Genomic DNA, 14,411 nt, shown 5'->3' with positions numbered 1-14,411 from the left:
CATTTTTTTGAATTTTGGTTATTTTAAAAAAAATTATTTGCCCCCTGATTTTTTTCAGTGATTTTGAAGGGGGGGGGGGGGGTGACATAATTTTTAAAAAATATTTGTAATGGCCTTATAACCTTTTCATCCTCACAACGTTTACTTTCTTCATACCTTTGGAGTATCACAAATAACACAGTGATTTTGTACTTTTCAAGTGACTTAGGTTGTAGATTTCATAAAATGCAACCTAAAATAATGTATGAACAATCATGATTTATAGCCAAAAATTTTATTTTTCGGAACCTTCGCCGCTAAAAGATTTATTACGTAGTCATTTTTTAACCGATATTCAATTTCTGTGTTCTGCAAAGAAGAAGAAAGGACCTTTCCAAAGGTATGCTATGCCATGTTCCTTTATTTATTGGAACAACAAATTTGTAAACAACCAATATTTCACGATTTTTACATGTAAATTAGGAAAATTACTCAACAATTTTATTAAAAATTTAGAGATTTAATTCTGCATCTAACGACCAGGCATTGGCCTGCTAAGCCAAACTAAGTTTCGATTCATTAATTCTCATCAGCTTAAATTATTCTAATCGCAGTAGGCCTACGCGTCGGTCACGGATATTTTTTCGTTCCCGTCAATTTTTTCAACAACTAAATTAAAACATATTTTTGTGTGTGTTTCATTTGTGTCAAGAAAAGATTGTGCAATATTAGTCTTCCCGATTAACCATATCTAAAGAAATTTAATTTCAACGCGGATCATTCGGAAGACGTGACAGGTTGTCCCGGGGACGGCGGATGCTACGCGTTTTACAAGTCTTTTGGGCGTGCAAAATAAAAAGATCTGTGGGCCGAATATGGCTACTCGAATATCGAGTAACCAGATTAGTGAAAATATCAGCATCGGTATTGGTCTGTGGTTTGCAGTCAGACCAGCCACTCGGATCAGCAAAGCAAGTGTGCGGCAAACTATGCTTAAGTTCATGCAAGCAAGTTTCTAATTTAGAAACGTTATCATTTTTCAACCGATTGTGATTGAAAATACCGCATTACTCTTTTAACAAAAGAATATAACGTAGCATACCGTTGGTAAGGTCATTTCTTCCTCGTTACAGAATACTCAAAAAATTTAAAGCAGGTTGAAAAAAGACTAAAATAGTTTTTTTTGCTATAAATCAAGATTTTGAGGGTATAGTAATTTGATCAAATGTGACTTTGTGTTGTATTTGACCTAACCTACAACCTTTACTAGATCACATGAAAAGTGCATTCTTTTTTATATTTTGCAACCTCGTAGTAATACCAAGGTCGTCGAATGGAGTATACTTCCATGTGATCGCCAGCTTCTACCTCGTGCCTCAGCTTTGTAAGTAATTAATTGTCACAAATTGGGTTCTATATATATGCTCCCAAACGACCCCAGGTGAAAGGGCGGCCAAGATGTATCTGTCATAATTTTAAATTTATGTAAACAAACTAAAAATCGTCATCATTATCTTAGTAACCTAGTGACCGAACAATCCGGATAATCCGAAAGATAATTGAATGTATTTTAGAGTTCCAGGTTACTTGATCTTGGATCGGCGATTGCAAGCTTCCACAGACGCCCACCGCACGCGCATCTTCCTCAATACACCGCCAGCGATTGCCCTGAAGTCGACAACCTCTTCCTGGTTCTCTGCTGATCATAACTTTAGCTGGTTTCTCTTTCGTCATTCCGCATTACAAGCTCAGCTCACTGTAGGGTGTCGGTTGTATACTTGGTACCGGGGGTTCATGCGACTGTGCCATTATCGATTTGGTACTGTGCTGCCGAGTGTTGAACGCAGAATTATTCTCTCAAACAAACCGAGCACTCGATAGTCTGCTTCCTTCAACATCCATGCCTTATGGCCGTACAGAGCAACAGAGAGTATCATGAACTTTGTCTTGTCAGAGTTTAAAGTCAGTTCGATTCTTGCAGCTTCCCTTTTAAAAGACAACAATGCCTCCTCTACTGCTCTGCGATCAACGCCAATGATGTCGATGTCGATCGCGAAGCCAAGAAGTATGTGAGATCTTGTGATGATGGTTCCGTCCTTTTGCACATCAGATCTTCGTATCGCTTGGTTTTATTCCACCCAGCGTCATACGAATCAGCTTAAACAGTTTTGGTGGGAAAACTCGCCCAATCATTATCTGTCACAGTGCATTTCGTTTTACTGATTCGCATGCCGCCTTGAAATTCACAAACAGACGGTGAGTCTGCAAGTTATATTCCCGGAATATATCCAGAATTTGTCGCTGGGTAAACATTTGGACCGTCATTGATCGTCCTTCTCGAAGCCTGCTTTGATATTCGCCAACAAAGCATTCAGCCAACAGGCGCAGTCTCCTCAACAGTTATGCCTCGTAAGATATTATGTTCGAGTTTGTAACCCTTCTTGAAGATAGGACATATGAGGCCATTCAACCAATCCGAGGGCATGTTTTCTTCCACGCAGATTATCCCGGTTTTGGAGTGGATTGCTTCTCACAGCAGGTATCTAAGTATCTTTTTAGACTTTTAGAAGTTCACCAGGAATTCCGCCCTTCCCAATGGTCTTATAATTGTTAAGCTCTCGGGTACCCTTCCGTCTAGCAATCAGTAAACAAAAACGCTTTTAATCCACCCAACAGTGTGATGAGACATTTCTTATAACTCTTATCACTCTCTTCGGATATTATATCGTTTGAGAACATTTAGAACGTGATGCTTCGCGATGTTTTTGATAACACATACTACATGGGATAGTGGCAGGACTCAGAGAATCACTCAAATCAGCATAGGACAACATCAGTGCTAGAAATCTCAAACCAAATCAATGGGAAGGCGAAAAAATGGCCCGTAAAATAGACATACAAACGAATTATTGCTAATGCTCTGTTAATAAAATATCTAAATTTCTCAATCAATGCATTGTGGTGGGAAAACTGATTTTTTGCATATTGTACTGAGCCAAAAAAAGTAGAATTTTTTTTGAATCGATTTGAAGTTTATACTTTACTAAAATTTCCAACGCGACTGAGAATTAAGATATCAACGCTTTTTCTTGAAAAAACCCACCATTCAAAGAAAATCGACAGTGCATATTTCCAGACTTGGTTTTATTTCCTATTTAAGAACTATTGTGATTTTTACATCCTAGATTGCATGATTCAGTGATCGAAACCCAAAACTTCATGAAGTATTTGAAATTATTAAATTAAAATTTGTGTTTGCTATTGAAATTGACAAAATGATTGTATATATAGTATATAGTCCCTTTGGCGATTGTTTACTTTTTCGGTCCCACCTATCAGCATTGAAGTTTCGCCCTTATGTTTTTTTACAATACCAATTTTTCAATTGGTGGGGGTTTGGTGAAAATCGATCTTAATGTCTAAACGGCATAATTCCGAAAACGTAATTTTTGAAGTTTTAAAATTATGCAGAATAAATTTTTCAGAAAATAGTAACAGAGCAAAAAAGTACCAAAGTCCAAAAATATCAATTTTTGTCAAACGTTATTTTTTCGAGTTTACATCAAATCTCAATGTTTCATGCATTATAATGTCATTTGGCATCAAAAATACAAATTTGATTTTGAAAATTTTTCATTTCAATTTATATGGGAATTTGCTGTGTGATTGCACTCTTCAACTCGTAACTCCGGAACCGGAAGTCCAATCAATAAAAAGTTCAATAGCAGCCGATGGGAAGATTGTACCTTTCATTTGAGACTAACTTTGTGCAAATCGATCCAGCCATCTCTGATTAACAGAGGTCACATTTTTTTCCACATACACACATACATACACACACAGACATTTTCCGATCTCGACGAACTGAGTCGATTAGCATATGACACTCGGCCCTCCCGGTCGGGATTAGATCGATGAATTTTAGAGTGAATGAGAAAGGCAAAAACATTTTTAGCAAATGTTGAAATTTATGCATTTTTTGGTGAGCAGTTCTATGTTTCATAGACATTAAATCAATTTTAACTTCGCTTCCTATTAAATAATAATAAATAATAAATAATTACAGTACATCTCTACAAAAACGAGATCAATTTGAAAATAAATCTGAGGATTATGATTGATTACAGAACTCTGGAATTTTCTATTGGAATGTTTTCAGGCAGGAATTCGATATTGATGCTATTAGACAACTGTGAAATCAAGACCAAGAGATCAGTTACATATCAGGACCCCATTCCGACAATTTATCAAAAGTCCTCATGATGTTTACAACAACAGGTTATCAATCTACGGATCAGATAATTGTTATTGTAATATTGAATTAAATCAGTCTGCATCAATAAATTTTCAACTTCAATCCAATATTTTTTTTGGGTGTTGTAAGGTGGGGGGGGGGGGGGGGGGTTTATGGTGTTAAACCCCAAAACCTTCTCTTGGCTACGCCGTTGCTTGGAGTTATTTACTTCGCTTTCATTTTCCGATATGTTTCAGATCGATCCGATGGTTATAAGTTAGAAAAATTGCAGTCAGAAGGTTCACGCAAATGAACATTTTTGTACTGATAAGTTATCAAGTTCATTCCAGACAACTTGGAAGTGTTCGGTGATTATTTCTAGCGGTTGTAGATAGTAAAATGAAATACAAAATTCGTTTTATCGAAATAATGTTTGGCTTATTTCAATGGATTATTACTATATTGAACAATAAATAGGCGAAAAAGAGTAATCAACAAACAACAAGCCATAACTTTTAAAGTATTCAAAATAGATATTTGAAGTCTTCAGTAAAGTTATTCGCAAAAGTAAGAGCTACAAATTTGCTGAAGACATCATTTCGATAAAATCACTTCCAAAAAAATTTGTGAAAATATCTCACTCATAGGGGGATTAATCAGCAAAAGCACAATACCAAAAGAAAGGGCATATTGCCTCCATTAAATTCACCGAAGATACTATTGACCTAAAATAAGCCGTTTTGGCGTTAATAATAGATTACATGATTTTGGTCATATTTCTGGCAATGGGAAATGATAAAAATCTTTCGTCCGCATTTAATGTTAAATATCTCTTTTGATAATAGTCCGATTTCAACAATTTATAGCTTGTACGAAAGGTATTCGTTAAAGCTGTCTAAAAACATATAAATTGTTAATCTATATTGTCAATTTCGGCAGATAATTTAAAAAAACTGCAAAAACGCCATTTTTACGCATTCAAACATTCATATCTTGGAAACTAAACATCAGAATCAAAAACAAATTAATAGCGTTCATACTGTTTTTTAGTTCTTTCATTTAAAATTGGTTTGGATAAGATCGGTTCAGCCATTGCTGAGAAACACGAATGAGAATTTGTCCGTTACATACACACACACACACACACACAGACATTGTCCCAAATCGTCGAGCTGAGTCGATTGGTATATAAGACTCGGCCCTCCGGGCCTCGGAAAAAATCTTGAAAGTTTGAGCGAATTCTATACATTTCTTTTATAAGAAATGTAAAAAATGCTGGTTTGTTTACCCCTTGATAATCGCCGGATCCACTCACTCTAAAAAACCTTCCGTACGAAACTAACCTTCTATAGAACACTTATTAGACCAATTGTCCCATCGACTGGACCAACGCACCCGATATTTAACAGGAACGGAAACACCTGCTTAATAGAATTAAAAGATTGAAAATACAAAGTATACTTTTTGATTTCGAGACATTTAAAAACAAACAAGTTGTTTACAAAAAATGTTCAATAACTTTGTAACAGTTGAGATTTGGTAGTCTGTGTAGAACGGTTTTTTCCCCTAATATGATTCTCTATCACCGCTCGAGAAATTCTTAACCATGAACCCAACACTCCGTATATGATAGAGTTCCCTGGTTTAATCCCAGTAAATTAGTCTGCAGTAAATTAGTCCCACTACTTCAAATGCGTTCGGAAACTCATCTCAGTTGAATCTTTTGAGACTGAGCAATATGTATATAATTTTGGTCGATCGCTTCTTTCGTCCTATCCCCCTTTAAATAGTAAACAGGCGCCAAAATATGACAAACTCAAGCGCTTCACCCGCACTTGATTTTTATCGTGATTAATGAAACTTGAAGAATTACTAAAAAATTAAATAGAAATTTGTTTAGTAGAAAATGCCGCCTCCTGATTTTGCCGCTCGGGGCGATTGCCACCTTCGCCCCCCCCCCCCCCCCTTAGTGCCGCCACTGGACCACCCCCATTTGATACACAAAAAGCAGCTCTTCTGTGCGCAGCTATGATGGTTAGTTGCTTCAACTTGTAGTGGTTGGGTGGTGCTTGAAAGTCCCGGATAACCTTCTTTGCACCCGAGCGGAATGAGGCGGAAGGCCTGTGGAATTACACAAATCAGTTCACCTGCCAGACGTGTTCAGTGCCTTCTGTGTTCGTGATAATGTCCGTGTAAGTATCCTAGGTAGATAAGTGTATTCTCACGCACTCGATTGTACACTTGGTTTTCCCGGATAGAGAGTGGGAGCCGATGAAGGCTGCAAAAATTGGTGTATTCCGGGCAGCTAAGCAAAAGGTGTTCTACATTCAGCCTGATTTGGTATATTAGCCACAATGGTGAATCGACCCGAGTGATTGTTCGTAGGTGATTTTTAGGTAACTAGTTCTGGGGCGGACAATCCAGTGTGCCTGTTCCCCTTTAACATTCTGGGAATAACCGAATTGGATCATCCAGTAGGTCGCGATATGTTCTTTTATTTTTAGTCCGAAATCGGAAGACTATATCTGCAAAGTAAGTAAAGTAAAGGGTGTACGGAAACAAATTGCATCATAAGAAAATATTCGCCAAAATTCACCCATTCAACCGACCGTTTTCATACTTGGTTCTTGTGTTTCCTCTAAATTCACGAACAAATCTGGAGTCCGTCAAGGCAGCAACATGGGTCCCGTACTATTTGTATTATTCTTCAACGATACTGTTTTGCTGCTTGATGTGGGTTGCTGAGTGGTTTACGCCGATGATTTGCAATTGTACCTCGTAGTCGACGATTGCATCCGTTTCCAAGAGCTTCTGGATACATTTGTTAGCTGGTGTGGTAGAAAATGGCTAATTATTAGCATTGCCAAATGCAAAGTTATAGGGGAAAGTGAGGTAATATCGCCATGTGGGGCGAGTTGAGCACCCCCGTTTTCCAAGAATCTATGAACAATTTTCGATTTTTTTGTTTGCACAAATGCTCCGGAAATCACCATTAGATGATGTAATACTTCTATTGCGACATAAAACAAATCATAAATCACAAAAAATACAAAAATCTGACAGGATGTCAAAGAACTGAAAATGTTATAAGATTCAAGCTATATGAAATAAGCATTCGCATGACGTATGTATGCGGTAATTGAAAAATGCATATATCTCCGAAATATTTAACGTCTTTCTAACTATTTCAAACAAAGTCTTGTTAAATTATGACTTTGTAGTTTCCACAAAAAATCTGCAAGCATGGCTCTACAGCATGGGGCAAAATGAGCACCACGCAAATCTCATATGAGTTTATGCATTAAATTCTGAAAAGTTATCCGTATGTAAACGGTTTATATCTGAAGCCACTACGAACGATAAATAATAGTATTTGCTCGAGAAAGTTACTCGCAAAGATATTATTTAAACAAAATGGAAATTTGAATCTAATAGTTCCGAAAATGCTGTTAAAAAACTATAAGAAGAATTTCAGGGCAACTGTACGTCACTAAATAAATGGAAAATATGATTCTTATTAATTATAAGTGAAAAAAAAAAATTTTGTGATAAAACATAATCTTTTGCGACATGATCATATTGCCCCTTAAGATTGCTCATATTGCCCCACAAGGTTTTTACTACCAAGCCAAAAAATCGATGATTACAAACAACGATTTTTTGAAAGATTTTGAATTTTTTCAGTGCCTTTAATAACTGCATGTGAAGAATATGTTGTATACTACCAATAGAGGGAAATTTGAGATTATTTGTATGTTTTGCTGCAGATATATTTGCCTTCAAGCTTAGGGTGCTCATATTGCCTTACTTTCCACTAGCTTTCCACCACTTGTTCAGTCTGATACGTTAAGACTACCAAATCACTGGGCAAAGGCTTACTAGAGTTGATTGCGTCAGCGACAACAACGCAATCAGCATCGCTCAGCTTCAATTTCGAAAGCAACCCGGCTTCATTTCTAAAATCGGCCGGGGTTTCAAGGATCCGCATGGCATGAAAGCATTATATTGTTCACTGGTTCGTCCACTACTTGAAAATGCTTCTTTGAGTTCTCGCCAACTTACATGGAACTTACGGATTGAACGGGTATAGAAAAGAGTTGCGCGACACGACTCGCGGAATACTCTAGACTTTCCACGGTATTCTGCTCGATGTAGTATTTGTAGTAAAGCTACTCAACGCTGAAATTGACTCCCTGAAGATAAACATTCCCCATGTTAGTTTCATTCAATTTCATAGCCATATCCAAATACACGTACCTTCCTCTAAACAATGCTTAAAAGGTCTTGGACAACGTTTTGAACAACATGTTTTTGTGTGCGAATTAATTTTTCCTCAGTTTTGATTTCAATCTCTCCTTCCTAGGACGAGTGCCTGCTTCTAGATAGCCCAATATTTCTCAACTGGTCGCAATTCCGGTGCGTTTGGATCGTTTGACACGAAGTTGACCTTCTTAGCCTTGTACCACTCCAAAACATCTTTCGAGTAATGGCATCAGACTAAATCCGGCCAAGAAAGCGTAGAGACATCGTGAAACTTTCGAACTAGACGCTTTTGGGGGTAAGCAGACCTGACCATTGAACGCCCCTGTTGTAACGAACGAGATCCTCCGCTTTCCATATAAGCAACTCGCCTGCTAAATTACGTATTTTTGGCAAACTTGTGCTTCCTAACTTTCTCAGAGATTTCGAATTTATGTCGAATAGTGAAGAACAGTAATCTGTTATCTAGAAGCTGACCGAAATTTGTTTTTGCATAAGTTTCGTCATCCGTGATGTGACAGTGCGTTTTCGCCAACAGATTTGTGTGAAGCTGCCGCGCACTTGGTTTTTTCAGCTGTATACTGCCATTCAAGGCGATTCAGTGAATTTAGGACTTTGTACCTGTTGCATCTTGCAGAAACGTCTTTCACTGAACTATTGGGATTCCTCTTGAAAGCTTCAACTACATGCTTGTGATCTTCCACTCTATGGGGGACCATTTTTGGACAATTTTCTTCTTCCTATCGATGGTCAAGCGTTTGTAGTACAGGTCCATACCCAAGATTAGCCCATTCCATGCTCCTTGCTTATGGTACGGTAAGAGAGATCCGGATTTTCCAGGTACCTGCGCAACATTTGCATGCACCGCTGATGTTCTTACGCTCCATTTTCCCATCGCTTGCTGAATAGCTAGGGAAACTTACACAATGTAAACAAAACACATTGAAATAATTCCCAAAATTGCAATAGAAAATATCTAACGGGAAAAAGCTATTTAAAAGTGATGCAATTTGACTCCGTTCCTTCTTTATGTTCCACCGCGCGCTGCCAATTCATCCGTCTTTTCGTCTCCACTGATTCCGCACTGACCAGAAACGCAGCAAATTATAGTCAGTTAGTCACAATGATTTTCAAAAGTCTGTATATACGGGTAGTAAGCTGTACTCGGAGTCGGAAAGTGCGACAATCGAGGTATCACTAGGGGTATCGCTGCAGCTTCCGCTGTGAAAACCAAAAATATCGACAAAAGGCGGAAGATGCAGCCTGCTGCTATCCCCCTAGCTCCCATTCCAAGTCGGTCAATCAACTTGGGTGCCTCTTTCAAGATCCAGGCGTAACTTGTAAACCAATCATTTATTAACATGTAGAACTTCTCTGGGAAGGGTCTTATGCATTATGCATGGCTTACTGGCTTGCCAGTGGTGGTCCCAGGTCTGATGGAGATGTGATAGATGAGGAAGTTCTGTACCGGTGCACTCCCAAACTAGGTTTTGGGTGGTCTGTAGTGAGGCGAAGATCTCTCCGGAAATTTTGGAGTGCATCGACGCATGCTGCATCCGCTGGGATACTTCGAAGGAGATTGAAAGCCAGATGGATCCTATTGTTGTACATGGAAGCCAATAGACTCATGAAACCGTCCTTGTTGTGGCTTGTGATTTCGAATCCGTACTAATTTTTTGTGAATATGAACCCCTTCCCACGTTGATGGCGATCCTGCTGTTTTCAGTCAGATATCGCATCAAACGAATCCTGACTTCTTTGTGCATGTAAGGCGGCGATCCAGTATAATGTAGAGAACTTTCAGCTTCCGCCAAAAGGTAATCAATGGCCCACCTAGTTTGACTGGTCGACTAGTGGCTACGTGCGGTGAATTGCAACAATATGCCATGGAGTACCTGACGGCGGCCTTTCGGCCCATCGACCACCGGCGTTGGTGCAGTTTTATTTTCACTCCCTACCACTACGAGAATAATTCCGTCCTCGTAAACAGAAACATGGACACTCTGGGAGTGGATGGTCCAGGACAAGTTCATGCTGACCAAAAAGACTGAAACAGCTAGCAAAGATTATTGGGGAATCTCGTTTACTTTGGCGAAGATTCCGGGTTTCTGACGTCGATTTCCACACGGAAAGTACTGGCGTGGAGATAGCCTTTTATAAAGCTGCCCAAGTTTCCAGTAACTCGCTAGCTGGTCTACGGAAAACTTTCTCTCGATTAATCGTGCGTTAAACCTTAGAATCCATAGTGTTCCCGTTGACCACGAGTGATAAATCCGCTTGCCTTCACTTGTCCCTGGGGGCATTCACTCTCTCCCTCAGCTCGGATAAAGTTGATTCAGATGAGATGCCCTTGAGAAACGCGTTCCAGTTTTTCTCTTTTGCTTCATTGAAGATTTTCCTGGACGCGTTCTAGCATTATGAAAGCTTGTCGTTCTCTACTCTCTCAGTGGGTTATCTATGTATGTTCTCTACAGGCATCTTGGGGTCTTGCAGCGATCTCCGATAGCGTATGGTGAATCTGACTCTAGTGCGTCGAAAATTGTGTCTTTGAATGCATTCCAGTCTGCGCGGTCGTACCTCCAACGACGGAGACAGATAGTAATTGGTAGTGAGAGGTTATGTGACAGATGAATCGGGAAATGATCGCTGTTCTCGGGGTTGGGGAGGATGCTCCGCCTTAAAGCCCTAGATGGATAAATCTAGGGTCATTTGATTATAGGTGGGTGTTTCCATCATTCAATATGATTGAACTTCTCAATAACCTCGGCTAAAAAATTAAAATCTCCCATCACGAGGAAGGATGTTTTGAACTGCTCCAAAACTGTTTTTAATCTTGTACCGATGTCCCATCGGCTGGGTGGTTTATCGAAACGCCCATACACCTGACTGGACAGGAAATAATTCACGCTACGACTATCAGTTCCGTATTAAGCTAGACCGATTTCGGTATAGCAACAGTCCGGATACTGAGCTCAAGAGTGAGATCATAATTCTGTACTTCCCTAACGAAAGGCTCGAATCGCTGTCGCTAGTTGATCCTCATGCGTAATACCGTCAGAGCAGAGAATTACATCTAACACGTTTTCTCTGCCAGCTCGTACAAATGTTGGGCAATATCCTACATTAAGTATGTGCAGATTTGTACTACTTAAGTATTCCATCAATTCGGTGCCCCTCAAATTGAAATCAGTTCCGTATTAAGCTAGACCGTATCCGGTGTAATGAAAGTCCGGATACCGAGCCCAAGAGTATTTCACTGTGGATAATGCGCCCAAAGCGGTTCCGATTCGTCCGTGTTGTCAGTCGGTATTGGCACGATGTTTACGCGTTTGGTGCATTGAAGTAAACTTAGACGAGTGGCCTACGGATCCACACTGCACCTTGGTTTTTGAGTTCCTTTAGTGTTGGGGTCGCAGATAACCGCTTGTATTATATTAAGGGTGATGGGGAGCAACACCCCTACCTATTGACCATTTGCAAACTCCTATGGACAGTAAGGCATTGTACATTTTTCTAGTGGTAGTAAGAAATAAATATCTCGATTCTCGGGCTTCTTTGGTAGCACTAATCAACTTAATGGGGTCAGCTTGTAGAACATCTCATACCGAACATATCATCAACACATTCGATGGCGCATTCTGTTCTCCTTAGTTGACTACGCATCCTACTGTCACATCCCCAGAGATTAGATAAATTGAAGGAGCGAACGACTGATAGGAGTTTTCCCGGTTGGGAGCATGTCTAGAGTGTATCGGCTCGTAGGGACCAAACTTTGGTTCGACGAAGACTCTGGCTGGCTGGAAAAGTACCTTATGATTTATGGTTGTCTATGGTCGACAGTTCAATAAAAATTTGGATACCGGAATACCGTATTGACAAAATCATCAAAATCCCAAATGCCTGAACACTCAGTATGGCGCTACAGTAAACAAATACCCAACGTCAAAAACCTCCATGATATTCGTCGCAAATATTATGACACTTGGTTTTTTTCCATGTTGACCTTAGTATGTCATGCAACGCTTTTTTTTCTAGATCGTGCATGTCATACCAGTTGACAAGCTTTAAAACAAACGATGGAGACACAAGTTTACACAAAAATGTGATGTTTGTTTACTTATCTATTTTCGAACTCCCGTAAAATAACATGTCGAACAATTGTACCCGCAAAACAAAATCAGATGGATGGACATCGCTTTCTTCCGGAACTATTTAATGCACAGGACAACATTCCAACACAAACCGTTCTGGACTGCTAATATTCAAACGAAGATCGTATAATGTATGAAAAGAAAAAGCTTTCCCAAAATAGCTGTCAGTATAAGAAAAAAAGTGTCTTCTAGTCGTCACTAGCTCCAAGACAACTATAATTATATATGCATTGAATGTTTACATAAACTTGAAATTGCCCAAACATTGGCTATAGGTATAGGCTGACCAACTGTGATGTTTTCTTTTTCGTACACCTTACGGTAGAGAGTTAAAACCGTACACCACGCTCAGGCACACAGTCCGTAAGATTTACGAACAAAATCGCCAGAGCTAGTCATCATGTGTATCCCTTGAGTATTACAGTAGCGTCAAAGTATACGCTGGCGTGCAAGCACAGAACAGAAACAACAGCATATAAATCACCTCCCTTGCCAACAAAAAGCGTAAGTGTGAATGTTATAGGTTTCAACAAATTCTAACGCGTAGAAAACCATTGAAATAAAAGACCATTTTTTTTTTGTTGAAATCCCCATGACGTTGCAAATGTGGAAGGTGATTAGTCATGTGTTTTGTCTATCTTAACAGATAAGAATAATCCGCTCGAGTAAAACAGAAAACAACCGTGCATTGCACTCTTTATCAATTTCGACCGCACTTACCCACTATTGGTGACGCCAGCATTTTTGGAAATAGTTTCCAAAAAGATTACTTCCGCCAGATCCGGGGACTGATCCAATTTGGCTGGTTTCTCCACCAGTATGTCCTCTTTCCGAGACAATGCATGGCGGGCAGTTTTCCCCAGACCATGCTTCTTTTTCACTTTCTTCACCGGCACACCACTTTCACTACCGCCAACAGAATTTTTATTCGCTATTTTATCATATTCACTCACAATTTGATTACTTTTTTTGGGTGCACTATCAACAATCTCATCAAACTGATGCGCAGGATCGCGTAATTTTTCGCTACGTGCTTTGGACACCTCTTGCGGGAGTTCATGTTCTTGACGAACATGCGAGGTATACTCTGCCTGCTGTGGGTTATCAGTTTGTTGGTGCAACGGTTTTGATGCCTCCGACGCTACCAGGATGACAAACAAACCACTGAAAAGAATGGAAAAGTTATAGTTATTTGATTACTAATGTATACTAGCAAAATCATATAGGGAAATCCCTTTGCTGTGAATTCTGATACACAAAGCACACCTCCGTTTCTTTGAGCGGACGGGTACTTTGTTTTTTAATTAAAAGCGCGAAACCCTCACCTGGACACTAGCGACACGATCAGCAAAGTGCAGTGCATGTAACACAGGTTTGGTCTCATTCTACTGGAGCTGCGAACTATGGATTATGATTTTTTCTTTCTTCAGTACACTACTGCCCGTAAAGACATTTGCGAAGGTGGCAAATTTTCTTCGGCAGCTGTTTGAACACGATCCGCGATCATTTCACGCCACAATTTTTACTCTCGACCAGCCGGCTGGCCCAAAGAACACACGACGCACACTGCCGAAAATAAATCCCATTTATTTGGCGTTGCTTTGCGAAAATAAATGCGATAGCATCTACCTTGGGACACTATTCTTCGCTGTGATGCTATTTATTTAATTAATTTTCTCGATTATCTCGCAGCACGAGTGAAAAGGATGAATGAAAATAATTACAAGAACATTTGACGCTTCTGCGAAAATGAGCCGTGAGTATTTCTGACGTGTACTATGGATTCA

At 39.5% G+C, this 14,411-nt stretch overlaps 1 protein-coding gene across 1 annotated transcript in view; it reads right to left on the bottom strand.

Moving 5' to 3' along the window:
• LOC131682459 (SUN domain-containing ossification factor) overlaps positions 1-14,375 on the bottom strand; it is a 74,457-nt gene extending 60,082 nt beyond the window's left edge. The window contains exons 1-2 of the mRNA XM_058963934.1: positions 13,950-14,375; positions 13,345-13,788 (exon numbers count right to left, since the gene is read on the bottom strand). Of these exons, the coding sequence (XP_058819917.1) occupies positions 13,345-13,788; positions 13,950-14,008 (503 nt within the window). The 5' untranslated portion in view covers positions 14,009-14,375. The remainder of the gene's footprint in view (positions 1-13,344; positions 13,789-13,949) is intronic.
• Between the last annotated feature and the right edge of the window lie 36 nt (positions 14,376-14,411).

The sequence above is a fragment of the Topomyia yanbarensis genome, chromosome 2, assembly GCF_030247195.1.
Source record: "Topomyia yanbarensis strain Yona2022 chromosome 2, ASM3024719v1, whole genome shotgun sequence".
In the NCBI taxonomy this organism is placed as follows: Eukaryota; Metazoa; Arthropoda; class Insecta; order Diptera; family Culicidae; genus Topomyia; species Topomyia yanbarensis.
This window is presented reverse-complemented; position numbering and strand designations above follow the sequence as displayed.